A 14,888-nucleotide genomic window follows, 5' to 3' on the forward strand; every position below is an offset into this window, starting at 1 on the left:
AAGAAAAGCAACACTCTCTTTTGTATGCCTTGATCTCCAAACCACCCACCTCGTACGTACGAATCCTGATGAAAAATCCTCTCTAGATTCTCTTCTTGAAGAACCTAGAACCTTGGAACCCTAGAGTTATTGGCCAAAACTGCAAGAGAAGAAGAGGAAAGGAGTTTTGGCTAGGTATGGGAGAAGGAAAAATGAAGAGATTTAGGTTTTGATCTCTTCCCTTACCTTTTATACTAAGTGGAAGTTGAAGCATCTCTTCTCCCAAAATCTGCTTATAGGGAATTGTTTCCTATTGTTAGTGTGATGCTTTACCACCACCCTAATGGAAACTCTAACCAATCATATATAAGAGATCTTGGGTTCAATCTTACCCAAGGCCATTTTTAAATCTATTTATATTTCTTTTTCTCTTCTTCTAGTTCTTTTTGCCTTTTTGAATAGAGAAAATTTATGGGTGTTACATCCGAAATCCCACAAGATCTCAGCAAATCTTCTAGAGTCTGAATGGTTTGCTCTGACTGTCCATTTGTCTGCGGATGGAAAGCTGTACTGAAATGGAGCTGAGTGCCCAAGGCCTGCTGCAGACTCTGCCAGAATCAAGATGTGAACCGAGGGTCTCTATCTGAAATAATACTCAAAGGAACTCCATGTAATCTGATGATCTCTCGGTAATACAGATCTGCCAATCGATCCAGGGAATCAGTCTTCCGGATCGCTAAGAAGTGCGCCGATTTGGTTAATCGATCAACGATTACCCAAATCGCGTCATGGCCTCATCATGTCCTATGAAAACCCACCACAAATTTCATAGTAATGTGTTCCCATTTTCACTCAGGAATAGGAATCCGATGAAGTAATCCGGCAGGTGTCTGGTGCTCAACATTCACCTGTTGATAGATAAGACATCTAGCTACGAATTCCACGATGTCTTTCTTTATACCGTTCCACACACACACCAGCAAACATTGCTCCTGCTGCCCCCCTCCTACTCGAGCTTTTCCTTACTTTTATTTGCAATATAAGGATAAGTAATCTATAAGCAAACACTTAGTAAGTATCATCTACTCACAAAACAATGCATTAAAGAAGAACATGCACCAAACATGCACTTGTTAGCAATTCACGCTGAAATATGTAACTCAGAAATATATATATATGGCATACATTTCTAAATTAGTTTGTCATGCAAGACATCCACATAAAACCATGCTAGTAACATCAACATACAATGAAAAACATAAAACTTGCTATGCTCTAGAGATCAAATATTATACTCTCTAACTTTAGTTCTTCTAGTTCTCAACTCAGTTCTATTTTCATTTAACCGATTCCATGAGCTTTGGAAACTTTATATTATATATTAGTGAAAATAATAATAATCACTTGATTTGGGCCCGACATTGTATTACTTTGCGTGCATCCTTAATAAAGTCCAAGGTAGCTAATCCCGAACCTATTAAGGTACTACTAGGCGATCTAGGGGCCTAGGGGCGCTTTGGGAGCCCACCCATGAACCTTGTGTCTAGTACATGCCTTTCTAAAGTAAAATACTTCTTTTTAATTTTTCATTTCATATACTTGCACTTTGTTTGTCATTTAAACAAACACCTTATGTGCACTTAATCCCCCACACTTATAGGGAAGCATCTTAGGGCACTTGATTAAGCTTCTTAGTCTCCAAAACTTAATGGGAAGCAAATTAAATACTCTAAACAAGCTCTTAATCCCCAAAACTTAGAGGGCATCTCACATATCTTAGCATGTATCTTCATAATATGTATAAAACATATCATAGCATGTATTCTCTTTAACATGAAGAAATTATACTAAAACTACCACAAGGAAGTTTTCACATGCATAATCGTAACAACTCATATTGCAGGTGAGTAGTACTTACATCCTTTCGCTAGATCTTACTATTCTAGATGTAGAGAAGATAACCTCTCTTGTATGCTTCAATCTCCAAGATACCCTTCCCCGCGTGAACTACCTCCTTGCGGGAGACCTTCCCGTTGGATTCTCCCCTTGAAAAGCCTTACAACTTGAAGCCCTAGGGTTCTTGGCCGAACTTGCAAGGAGGGAGAGAAAGAATTCGGCTAGAGAGGAAAAGAGGGAGATGAAATCTAGGTTTTGATCTCATCCATCCCATTTTATACTAAGTGGAAGTTGAAGCATCTCTTTATCCAAAAATAATCTGCTTATAATCAATTATTTCCTATTGCAAATGTGATACTTTACTACCACCCTAATGACAACTTCTACTAATCTTAAATAAAAGGTCTTGGGTTCAATCCTAGCCCAAGGCTATTTATAATCTAGTTTATTTCTTTTTTTGTATCATATTTAGTTTTGCTCTTTTGACATAGAGAAAATTTATGGCCTTACAATTCCCCATACCTTATAAAAAGTTCGTCCTCGAATTTAGAACAATTGTGGATACTTCTGTCTCATATCATCCTCGCATTCCCATGTAGCTTCCTCATACTGTTGACTTTTCCACAACACTTTTACTAGCGGTATTTCTTTGTTCCTCAGCTTCTTAACTTCTCGATCTATTATCTGAATAGGTCGACTTTCATAACTGAGATCCTCTTGAACTTGTACCGTCTGGTGTTCAATCAGTTGGCTTGCATTGGGAACATGCTTCTTCAGCATTGAGACATGAAATATATTATGAACACTATGTGAAAAACGATGTTTTACTTCGCCACGATTTACTTCATCAATTTAAATATACGAGGTAAAAGTGTATAAGCAACTTCGCTGAAAAAACTGACGAAGTATATACAAATATAGACTTCGCATATTTAAAAACGCGGGCTTCGCTTTAAACTGAAATAAGCTATTACTTCGGAAAGTTGTTAAATACCGAAGTAGTAACGTCGTGAATAGAATTTTTAGTGTTTACTCAGAAGTAATAGTACAAGAGTTAACTTTTATTTTGAGACCACTTTTATTTCCCCCCACTTTTTCGTTAACTTCCCTCTGCCGAAATAAGGTTGGACCTCCTCTTCCTTCCCCTTCATTTCAGTCCTCTCCGTTCCCTCTCATTGGGCTTCCCTCTGCCGAAATAAGGTTGGACCTCCTCTTCCTTCCCCTTCATTTCAGTCCTCTCCGTTCCCTCTCGTTAGGGCTTCCGATTTGGAGTCTTAGGCAACAGAGACGAAGGTTTCCTCGTTAGGGCTTCCGAAATAAGGTTTGGCAACTTGAACTTTCTTACGCAGGGTTTAGGTTGCAAGTGTTTGAGATATACCGTATGTTTTCTTTCCTTTGATTTCTTTTTCTTATTCTTCTTCTTTTTCTCCTCCTTTATTTTGTAAAATCATGTTTTAGACGGTCTCCAATTTGTTGTAGGTTTGGTGCTATTCTTCCAACAAAGACAAGTGTTTGGAAATTTTTTTTGCTTTTTTTTTTCATTCTCTATGTTTACGAGGTCATTACCTAAAAATACACATGCTTTCAAGTTAGAGTAAGACATGTGTTGTACTCTTACTCCTTCAAGTTGTCCCTCAAAATCTCAGTTCCACATGTATTAATTTTTCTTTAAAAAAAATACCTGCCTCCTAATGCAAGCAAGCATAGCACCAGTTGAATTTAAATATCAACTATAGAAGATGGATTGTTTTCCCATGAGATAGCAAAAACTAATGTAACTAATGTGTGTTTTTGTTTCCTTGTTCAGACAATTTGCTAAGCAACCATCAACATTCATATACAAATCAATATTGCTAGAACACTCACCTTTATAATTTCTATTTTGTCCTTGCTCTCTCGGTGACCACTACACTCCTATTCAAATCTTGATGATGAATGCCTCCTTTCTTTATATAAATGTGATCAGATACTTTATCTTTGTCCTCTTGAAATGGATTGAAATAAAACAGAGATGCATCTAATTTCTATCTAATGCCTTGTGTTGTATACTCGATCCACACTAGGTATAATTTGATAAAGAGTGATTACATCTCTCTATTATTTGCTACTCTCTTTGGCATAAGATAGCTTAGCATTTTCTCCACTAGGTAGATGATGATAATAACTTTTAAATACAACATTCACTAATAGTTATAGTAAATTCTCACCATCCTAACATAATTTGTCTTTGTGCTACCTGTTTCATCCACTATGAAGATCCCAAATACAGCATTTCAGAATCTAACAATCTCAACTATGCTATCACTTATTGAGATTAAATGTGTAACTGCTTCATCCAGCACAAATACAACAATTTAATTTAACAATTTCTAACTATGATACCACTTAAGATAAATAATTTAATAAAATTCAAAGTAAATCTTTGGCTAAAAAAAATATGAGAGTAAAAATACAATAAAACTAAATAAAATTACTATTCACACTTTCTATAGTTACATCTCAAACCTTTCCTAACTCCTCAGGATGACAAAAAAAGTTCTAATAAAAAAACTTGTGTAAGCTCTCTGAAAATGTATCACACAACTTGTACAAATGCAACCCAGCATATCTCCTACATTCTGAAATGCTCCATCCATGAACAATTTATAACCACCATAAATTTCAAGAAATTTGGTTACAATTGGATTAAACGAACTCAAAACTGCTTCCATCACAAATTTCAACAATCACAACAGCATGATTATGAAAAACTAACTTTAAAATCAGAAATTAGAGGGGTTTTCTTTTACTAATATCAGGCTGAATGGTCTCCGACACTGGATTGCTGACAACCCAATAGATTCAATCTATTTAAGAGCGTTCATATGTCAAATGATTGAGTGTGCATGTTCAAAAAAAGACAAGTGTTTGGAAATTCAACTGGTGCCATACTTTCGTTCTTTATATATCCACATATTGTACAAAATACGCATTATTTTTCTTCATGATGAGTAGAAAATATTGACAGCTGTTGGAATGAGTATAAAATATGGAACTGTGCTCGATATGAATTTGACTACCTTTTTGCAGTCTTACTCTAACGTTTGCTTAACATATATGTAGTATCTTCAGGTTTTGATCAAAGAACACATTGAGCTAGCGGTAAATAATTTTAGCACAATAATTCTGAAGAAGTTTCTTGGGATTCTTTTGTACTATAATGGATAAATCCTGGATTTACTTAGATAGGAGGTCCAAAGAGTATGAGGAGGGTGTGGAACAATTCATTAGAAGTTGTTTGCAGAATCCACATATCAACCCCAATTTAATTCATTGTCCTTGTTGCAAATGTATGAATCTTAAAAAGGGAGCGGTTATGTGGATTCGGGAGCATCTTTACTTCAATGGTTTCAGTAAAAATTATTTGAATTGGATTTGGCATGGTGAGGCTGCGGAGAAGGATAGATTAAATTCGAGTGTCAACCAAGAGCCAACTGATAATTGTCATGATGATTTTGAAACTGTTAATTTGTGTGAGACAGCGTATGATAACCATACAGAAAATCCAGAAGCATTTATGAAGTTTTTGGAGGAAGCAGAGAAGCCACTGTATAAGGGATGCAAACGTTACACAAAGTTGAGTGCACTTGTAAAACTATACAATACCAAAGCAAGGCATGGGATGAGTGATGCTCTATTTTCAGATCTACTAGCAGATTTTGGGGACATGTTGCCAGATAACCACAATCTTCCATCGTCAATTTATGAAGCAAAGAAGACGTTGAGTTGTTTGGCTTTGAGTCATGAAAAGATTCATGCTTGTTCCAATGATTGCATCCTTTATAGGAAACAATATAAAGACTGCGTAAGCTGCCCAAAATGTGGCTTATCAAGATGGAAGCTAACCAAGAAAAATGTTGAGAAGAAAGGTGTTCCTGCCAAAGTGGTTTGGTATTTCCCTCCCATACCAAGATTTAAGCGCATGTTTAAATCTTTAGAAACTTCCAGAAATTTAACATGGCATGCAGATAGCACAAGAGTTGTTGGTCAGTTACGCCATCTAGTTGATTCACCATCATGGAAATTGGTGGATCATATGTGGCCCGACTTTGGAAGTGAGGCAAGAAATATTCGCCTGGCACTTGCAGCCGATGGAATTAATCCTCACAGCAATCTTAGTAGTCGCTACAGTTGCTGGCCAATCATGCTGGCCACATATAATTTGCCTCCAGACATGTGCATGAAAAGGAAATTCATCATGCTAACGATGCTCATTTCAGGGCCGAAACAGCCTGGAAACGATATCGACGTCTACCTTGAGGTTTTGGTTGATGATTTGCAGCTCTTGTGGGAAGGAGTTGATGGAGTTTATGATGCTTATCGAAGGGAGGTTTTCACTCTTAAAGCAGTTCTTTTATGGACCATCAACGACTTTCCTGCATATGGTAACCTTAGTGGATGTACTACACATGGTTATTACGCATGCCCAATATGTGGTGAGGATACTTATGCAAAGCACTTACCAAATGGGAAGAAAATGTCATTTGCTGGGCATAGACGATTCCTACCACGATTTCATCCATATCGGAGGCAAATAAAGGAGTTTAATGGCATGGAGGAACTTGGTGAAGCAGATAGGCCATTATCTGGAATTAAGTTGTTTGACAAGCTTTTGGACATAACATGTGAGTTTGGAAAGAAAACAAGTGTGAAGGGGAAAATAAGGAAAAAAGCAAAGGAGAATATTGTGGAAGACATTGAAGAAGAAAAGTATGTTGGAGCTACAAATTTCAGTAAATGTTGGAAGAAGAAGTCAATTTTTTTCAATCTTCCATACTGAAAATACCTACATGTTAGGCATTGTCTCGATGTTATGCACATTGAGAAAAACGTTTTCGAGTCTCTGATTAATACTTTGATGAACATCAAGGGAAAAACCAAGGATAATGTGGCAGCTAGGTTGGACATGGTTCAGATGGGAATTAGGCCTCAATTGGCTCCTAAAATTGGTGAGAAAAGAACATATCTACCTCCTGCAGCATGCTCATTCACAAAAAATGAGAGATTACAAGTATGTAGGTCATTAATGGATATAAAAGCTCCGGAAGGTTTCTCATCAAACATGAAGAATCTTGTCTGCATGGATGAGATGAAGCTGAGTAGCTTGAAATCACATGATTCTCATGTTATAATGCAGCACTTCCTGCCAATAGTCATACGTAATTCTCTGCCAAAATATGTTAGATATGCTTTCATAAGATTATGCTTCTTTTTCAAAGATATTTGTTGCAAGATTATCGATGTAGCCAAGTTAGATAAGCTGCAATCTGACTTGATTGTTACACTCTGCTTATTGGAGCAGTATTTCCCCCCTTCTTTCTTCGATATCATGCTCCACTTAACAGTTCATCTTGTTCGTGAAGTCCAATTATGTGGACCAGTCTACTTCAGATGGATGTACCCATTTGAAAGATGCATGAAGGTGTTGAAAAGTTACGTAGGCAGTCGAAAATATCCAGAAGGTTGCATTGTTCGGAGATATGCAGCAGAAGAAGCAGTTGAATTTTGTTCAGAATATCTCAATGACCTTGATCCTGTTGGGGTCCCTAAATCACTACGTGACCCAAACACAAGCATTCCTGGATTCTCAGCAAGCAATTCATCAATCATCGTCCAACAAATTGATCTCCAACAAGCACACTTGACTGTTCTAGAAAATACAGAAGAAATATCTCCATACATTATGTAAGTGTACTGCATAACTAATAATTATATGTACTTGGCAGTCCATATGTATTCATGAAAATAAAACTTTAGAAGTAAAATTCTTCAGTGAACACAAATCCTTCTTGAAGACAATGTTTCCCAAGAAACAGAAAGATGCAAGGTGGATACAAGATGCTCATAATAAGAGGTTCATTGACTGGTTTCGTGCAAAGGTGATGTAGAAGATGCTAACATACAATATTTGTTAATCATTGTTTTGATCACACTAATTAATAGGAATGCATGTCAGGTGGCTGCTGAAATCGATAGTTGCAATGGTGGAATGACATCGTCATTGAGATGGCTGGCCCATGGACCACGTGTGCGAGTCTTAAAGTGTGATAGCTATGTCATAAATGGCAATTTATACCAAACAAAAGAGCGGGATGATGAGAAAGTTTGTCAAAACAGTGGTGTTTCTCTACTTGCCAACATGATGCTTGTTTGTAGTGCCAAAGATAAGAATCCCGTGTTAGAGAATGTGACTTTTTATGGAGTTATTGAAGAGATATGGGAACTAGACTATCATCAATTTCAAGTTCCTCTTTTCAAGTGCGCATGGGTATCAAATGACAAAGGAATACAATACAATGATGAATGTGGCTTCACCTTAGTTAATCTGACTAAACGAGGCCACCAGAAGGATGAATTTGTGCTTGCAAGTCAAGTTAGACAAGTATTTTATGTTGCTGACCCACTGAACAAAGGGTGGTCAATAGTGCTTCAAGTTCCAAATAGATGTTACGAGGGAGAAGAGGATCTTTGGACCATAATTCCCGAAGCTCGACCAATTGATAATGTTGATATTCATTGTATTCCTATACATGAAGGATACTTTAGATCTTCTAAAGAGGGTTTCTTTGTAACAAACAAGAAAAAATGATGTTTTCCACTTTTATGTCATCTGCATTAATATTTATTGTTTTTACTAGTATTATTTTTACTTGTTCGTATGTGTTAATGTTATTATTTGTATCACGTCTTCTTTTATTATATTGTCACTGCAGACTTTATATACCGTTATCTCATCATTTATTTTCCTATATGCAGGGAAAAGAACAATGCGTCGTAAAAAACAGCGAAAAATAGCAAAATATGATGAGCCACGTGTAGTTGAGGACACCGAACTACACCAAGATGCTGATGGGTTAGCAGCTGCAGAGCTACGAGGAGAGACTGAAATAGAAGAACCTCCTATTACTGGGCAGAAGAAGACTCGAGGGCCTACATCAATGTGCAGACTTATTGCTGCTGCAGGATGGGGAAAAAAGTCGACGATTGAATATGATGACATAGGACGACCTGTGTACAATGAAAATGGGAAGGCACTACAATCTTTCATAGGCTCTGTTGTTAGATCCATGGTGCCTATTAACATAAAGTCATGGCCCACTGTTCCAGAGAACATGAAATAGAAAGTGTGGGAAGAAATATCGGTGAGTATAATCCAATAATACACTTCCTTATGAGATTGCTTATGTTTTTTTTTCATTGTGATTTTTTCAATATACAAACTGATAGCAATTACTGCTGTGTGTTACAAAATGTCTTCGACTTAGCACCTCAAAGCGAGGCGGCAGTGATGAGTTCAGCAGGCCAGAAATGGAGAGACTTCAAAAACAAACTCAACAGTAGGTTTGTCTGGCCATATAGAGATAATCCTGAAAAACTGAGGTCACCACCGGAGCAGTATCAGATCCCATCTTCAATTTGGAAAGATTTTGTTGATGAGAGGCTACATCCATCTTGGGAGGTACTTGATGATATTATCATGTTATATTTAAATTATTATATGCACCAAGATTTAAAACATTTAGGGCATTTAATTAACAAAATGAAGTTCTGTATATAATAAGTTCATGTACAGCAGGAATATATATAATAAGTTCATCATACTCCATCCTATTGTTTTTAAATTCTAGCCATTCTTATAAAAATTTACTTTTTTTTACGTGACATAGGTCACTCATGAAAAGCAAAAGGAACGGGCGAGCAATTGCAAGTATCATCACAAAATGTCTCGCAAGGGATACATTGGATTGGAGACTGAATTGGTAATCCATGGAGCATTATATTATCCTTTTCATGTGGTACGTCATGTTTTAAATGATCATTTTTTGGAATTGTAGAGGCAGAGAAAAATATTCAGGGAGGATGAGGAAGTTGATAGGTCATTCCTTTGGCGTAAGGCCCGCGAAGACAAATCCGGAAACATCACAAATACAAAGACTGCTGAAGTTGCTGAAAAAATTGTATTATTTTAGTTTTATTTCAAGTTCATTCATAATAAGTGAAAAAAGTGTCTTCATTGGATATTTAATGTTACCTCCATATTTGTAGGATGATTTGTTGGACAAAAAATAGAGGGGAGAGTTCATATCTTCTGGAAGCAATGACGTATTAACTACTGCATTAGGGAGCCAAGAACCTTACGGAAGGGTTAGAGGTGTAGGGGGATTTGTGAAGCCCCAAGTCTACTTCAAAACTCCAAGGAAGAAGAGGGAGTTGGTGTCAAAGGCTTTGACTGAAAACTTCAAAGAGCAAGCGGAGGAAACAAAGATTTTGAAAGCTGAAGTTGAAAAACTGAAGGCTCTTCTTGCTCGATTTATGCCAGAAACAAGTGATCGAGTTTCTGAACGTGTAGCATCTAACAAGTCATCGCACATGGCAGTTCAAATATTGGAAGATGATGTGGAAGTTTTTGAATGCGACAATTCATTCAATCAGGTTTTGTATTATATTTGGTACATTAAATTTGTTTCCTAGCTTCAGATATTAAAAGATAATATCTTATTGTTCAGGGGAAAAAATATCATTTGGCTCTGAAGAATAAGGGGAATGTGGTGGCATATGGCACGATAGTATCCGACGGAGGCCCAAATGTAATGCTGCACAATGCTCCACTTGGGGAAGGCAACTTAAAGGTGTCTGTTGATGTTGTTTTACAGGAGGAAGCAGAGCTTCCAATTCCACTTAAGTCGGGACCAACAGTAATGGTAGATGCTGTTGGAACTGTGGTTGGCTGGCCAAAAGAATTGGTGATATTTCCGACGACAAAGGTATTTTCAGTTCACTTTTCTGTTGCTATAGTTATATATTTTGCTATAATTATTTAAAATTACAGAAAAAGGAGAAACCTGCACCACCATTTGCTATTTTGGAGGTTCCTGATGAGAAAAATAAATTCAAGGAAGTTGAAAGTGCTCTACCAATGCCATGCAAGTTTTTGTATTCTTTTGTTGTTAGACTGATGACTGAGGAGGAGACCATTCCTATCGAATTTGATGAAGCCATGTTTGGACGTAATGTGAGTACATCGTTGTTGAGAGAGGATATCATGCGCTGTATGGAAATGAGAGAGATAGGGTCAAGGCAAATTTTGGTTTACATGGGGTAAGTTATGTCTTATATACAATTCTTCTCTTTGCATGAGTTCATGTCTTAAGTAACCATGTTTTTTATTACTTGAATGCAGTTACTTGTACAAGTACTTGAAGGAAACAAACAGGGCTGAGTATGTGTCGTTTGTGGATCCCAACAAAATACTAGCTGCTCAAGATGGCAGTACCTCTTCACAACACATTGCTAATCAGTTGAAAGCATCAAACGGAGACCGCATATGCCTTATCCCATACAACACTGGGTATATTTTTAATCCCTGCTCAATTCCTAATACATAGTAGCTTAGCTATATATTGACAATCTTGCAGGAACCACTGGATCTTGACCGTTATAAACGAGGACAAAGATACAATTTATTTGTTGGACTCAATGGGTAATAGGAACAGAGATAACGCTTGGAAAACTATAGTGTGCAAGTATGTTTTAGATTATATAGATTATGAATAGATTGATTAGCAAATATGAAATGAAATAAGTTCTATTTTTACAATGTAGTGGAGTGAGGACGTACCTTTGTATGAGGGGTAATCCAAAACGACCAACTTTCAAACAGTTGACGGTATGTCTTATTGAAAACATGCATTCCTGGTTCTTATATATTTGGTTTTTCACTTTGCATTAACTTTGATTCATTAGGGTAATCTCAAACAACAAGGTTATGTTGAATGTGGATATTGTGTCATGCGGTACATGAAGGAGATTGTTGAATGTGAGGATCTACAGTTGGAGAGGAAGGTGTGTGAATTTCTTCCATTTTGAACAGGAATGCACATACTGAATCAAATCGTTCACGCCCTGCTACTGCTTTCTTCTCATGCTTTGATATGGCTTCTTTCCTTCTTTTTTTTCCTTGCCCTTAGATGACACCCTGTTTATGGTTTTATACAAAACTGTGTTATGCATAGTTCTATTAGTAGCTGGGGGAAATTAGTAACTGATTTGGGCATGATTACCTTATAGACCTAATAAACTATTAAATTTTTGTTTGCCGATGATTGAGAATATAGAAGGCTGTCAAGGAACAACTATAATAGTCTTGCTATTAGCACTAATGTTATAAAATGCTTTTAATTAATACTAGTCATTTGCTAATAACAATGACAAAACCTTTCTAGACACGTGCTTAGTTTAAATCAAATCCAATAGAACCTTAGGCATCAAAATATAAACTGTATTATGAGTTGAAATTTAGATATTTTAAGATGAGAGACAAGGGATCATAAGTCATACCTCGATATTGAACATTATTTATGACCAAGGTGGGTAGAATACTGACATCTCCACGAAAACCATGCCCAAGCTACCATAAGAAAATGTTCAGCATATCAGCTAGGCTACTTGAAAGATCCAGTTATCTGTCCACACCGCTAATTCAGTACTTTCGTGTTGTGTGATTATTGAGCAAGTCTCATTGTACAATTTTTTGCTTTTTTGTCATAGTGCATGTGAAATTAAGAATGCAATACATTAATTTAACTGAGCATCTAATCACCATGCGATTGGAACTACTAAAACTTAAGGTTCAAAAAACTGTTGGATCATTTTTATTGCACATTTGATGAAATGTTATTGTTACTATAAGAGTGCATATAACAATACATATTTATTTGTCTTATCATGCTTTTGTTAATTTAATTCATGATTTTTTTTGTCAACTTACTGTGCTTTGATTTAGTGTTTTCAATTACAAAACATAACATGATGGTTCTTTCTAAATTGCAGTTTGCAGGTTGTGTGAAGAACCAGTACTATACGCAGACACAATATGATGAAGTGAGAATTGAATGGAGTGAATTTGTGTACTCGTATTTGAAGTGAATTGCAAGTTGTGTGAATGAACCAGTACATGTTTTTGGTTTTTTATAGCTTATTTTGATCATATTTAGGGAGATTTGTTTTGTATAAATATATGCTGAAATCATGTGATGCTCAAAATTACTGAAGTCTAAAAATAATGAAGTAAAAAGAGAAAAAATACTTCACTTTATTCATAAAATCTGAAGTAAAATCTACTTATAACTTCGAAGCAATATAATTTGTTGCTGTAAAATAGTATCAACTACTTCGGTTATTACCAAAAATTTTGAAGTAGTATCTATCTATTACTTCGATCCAGAACGAAGCTAAATGTAATTTAATTGATAATTACTTCAGGAATTAACGATATATGACGAAGTAAAAGTAATCCATTTACTTCATTTTTAACCGAAGTTAAAGTAGGTATATTACTTCACAACAAATACTAAACGATGAAGTCGAAAAGGATTAATTACTTCGGTGTTTTTAAAAACCGACGAAGTTATATGCACTTTTTACTTCGTAATATGTCCGAACCCGACACCCAATACGACTTCGTTTTTTCTGGGCCTACGACTTCGGAGTTTATCCGAAGTAAAATGAATCTTTTTACTACACGCGTGTCTACTTCAGTAAAAACAGGTCTTTTACTTCAGGTAATCAACGAAGTAAAAAGCCGTTTTTCACATAGTGACAACTGACATTTCCTGAGGTAGTTCCAACTCATAAGCTACCTTGCCAACTCTTTTGGTGATCAAGTACGACCCCACATATCATGGACTTAACTTTCCTTTCTTCCCAAACCGCATCACTCCTTTCATAGGAGCTACTTTGAGGAACACTGAGTCCCCATCCTCAAATTATCAGCGGTCTACAGCGCACATCCGCATAGCTTTTCTGTCGGCTCTGAGCAGTTTCAATTCTCTAGCGAATATTCTGAACGGCTTTCGTGGTGTCCTCGATAAGGTCTGTCTAGAGTCTCATTTCCTTCTTTTCACCACTTTCATACCAACAGATAGGAGATCTACATCTCCTCCCATATAGAGCCTCGTAGGGTGCCATTCGAATAGTAGCCTGATAGCTATTATTGTATGTGAATTCTGCTAAGCATAGGTATCGACACCAGCTCCCTTTGAAATCTAAGGCACAAGCCCGTAACATATCCTCCAAAACTTGGTTCACTCGTTTTGTTTGCCCGTTTGTTTAAGGATGAAATGCAGTGTTGAATCGTAGCTTAGTGCCAAGAGCTCTCTAAACACACTCCCAGAAGTGTGAAGTAAAACGACCATCTCTATCAGAAATTATGGTTTTGGGAACTCCATGTAATATGATAACTTCTTTCACATACAGTTGTGCTAACTGCTCAATAGAATAGGATATTCTGATTGCTAGGAAATATGCAGACTTGGTCAATCTGTCTACTATTACCCAGATAGCATCATAGTTGTTCGTAGTTCTGGGTAATCCTAATATAAAGTCCATAGATATATCTTACCACTTCCACTTTGAAATCTGGATAGGCTGCAGAACTTCGCCTGGTCTTTGGTGTTCTGCTTTAACCCTTTGACACGTCAGATAGGTACTAATATATCTAGCAACATCTCTCTTCATTTCAAACCACCAGAAGCGTTCCTTTAAATCTTGGTACATCTTGGTGGAACCAGGATGCATTGCATAGGGTGTTCCATGGGTTTCTTCTAGAATTTTCTTTCGCAGTCCTTCTTGATTAAGGACACAAAGACGATTACCATAATATAGTATCCCACAGTCTGATATTCGAAACTCCCCATTTTCTCATCCTTGTATTCCTTGCTTGATCTTCTGAATATTAGGATCTTCATCCTGCCCTTTCTGTATATTGTCAAGCAAGGTTGACACTAGTGTTAAAGTGGAGAGCTGGCCAGTAATAATTTCTATCCCAAAATTTACTACTTCCTTCCGTAGGGGTTGGGACATGGCAGATAAGGACAATAAAGTTGTGCAAGATTTTCTACTTAGCACATCTGCCACATTATTCGCCTTCCCTGGATGGTAGAGGATTTCACAATCATAGTCTTTGACTAACTCAA

General features: G+C 36.7%; 1 protein-coding gene and 1 long non-coding RNA gene across 2 annotated transcripts; both read left to right on the plus strand.

Moving 5' to 3' along the window:
• Positions 1-5,230: 5,230 nt before the first annotated feature.
• Positions 5,231-9,035, plus strand: LOC122023005. Its single transcript, XM_042581136.1, has 5 exons — positions 5,231-6,562; positions 6,785-7,599; positions 7,688-7,793; positions 7,871-8,432; positions 8,671-9,035. Exons 1-5 carry the CDS (start codon positions 5,231-5,233, stop codon positions 9,033-9,035), a joined length of 3,180 nt encoding a protein of 1,059 aa, XP_042437070.1.
• A 1,530-nt stretch (positions 9,036-10,565) lies between these two features.
• LOC122029879 lies at positions 10,566-11,150 on the plus strand. Its single transcript, XR_006125337.1, has 3 exons — positions 10,566-10,679; positions 10,867-11,013; positions 11,096-11,150. It is a non-coding gene; the product is annotated as an uncharacterized LOC122029879 (long non-coding RNA).
• Positions 11,151-14,888: the final 3,738 nt, after the last annotated feature.

This window comes from Zingiber officinale, chromosome 1B (genome assembly GCF_018446385.1).
Source record: "Zingiber officinale cultivar Zhangliang chromosome 1B, Zo_v1.1, whole genome shotgun sequence".
In the NCBI taxonomy this organism is placed as follows: domain Eukaryota; kingdom Viridiplantae; phylum Streptophyta; class Magnoliopsida; order Zingiberales; family Zingiberaceae; genus Zingiber; species Zingiber officinale.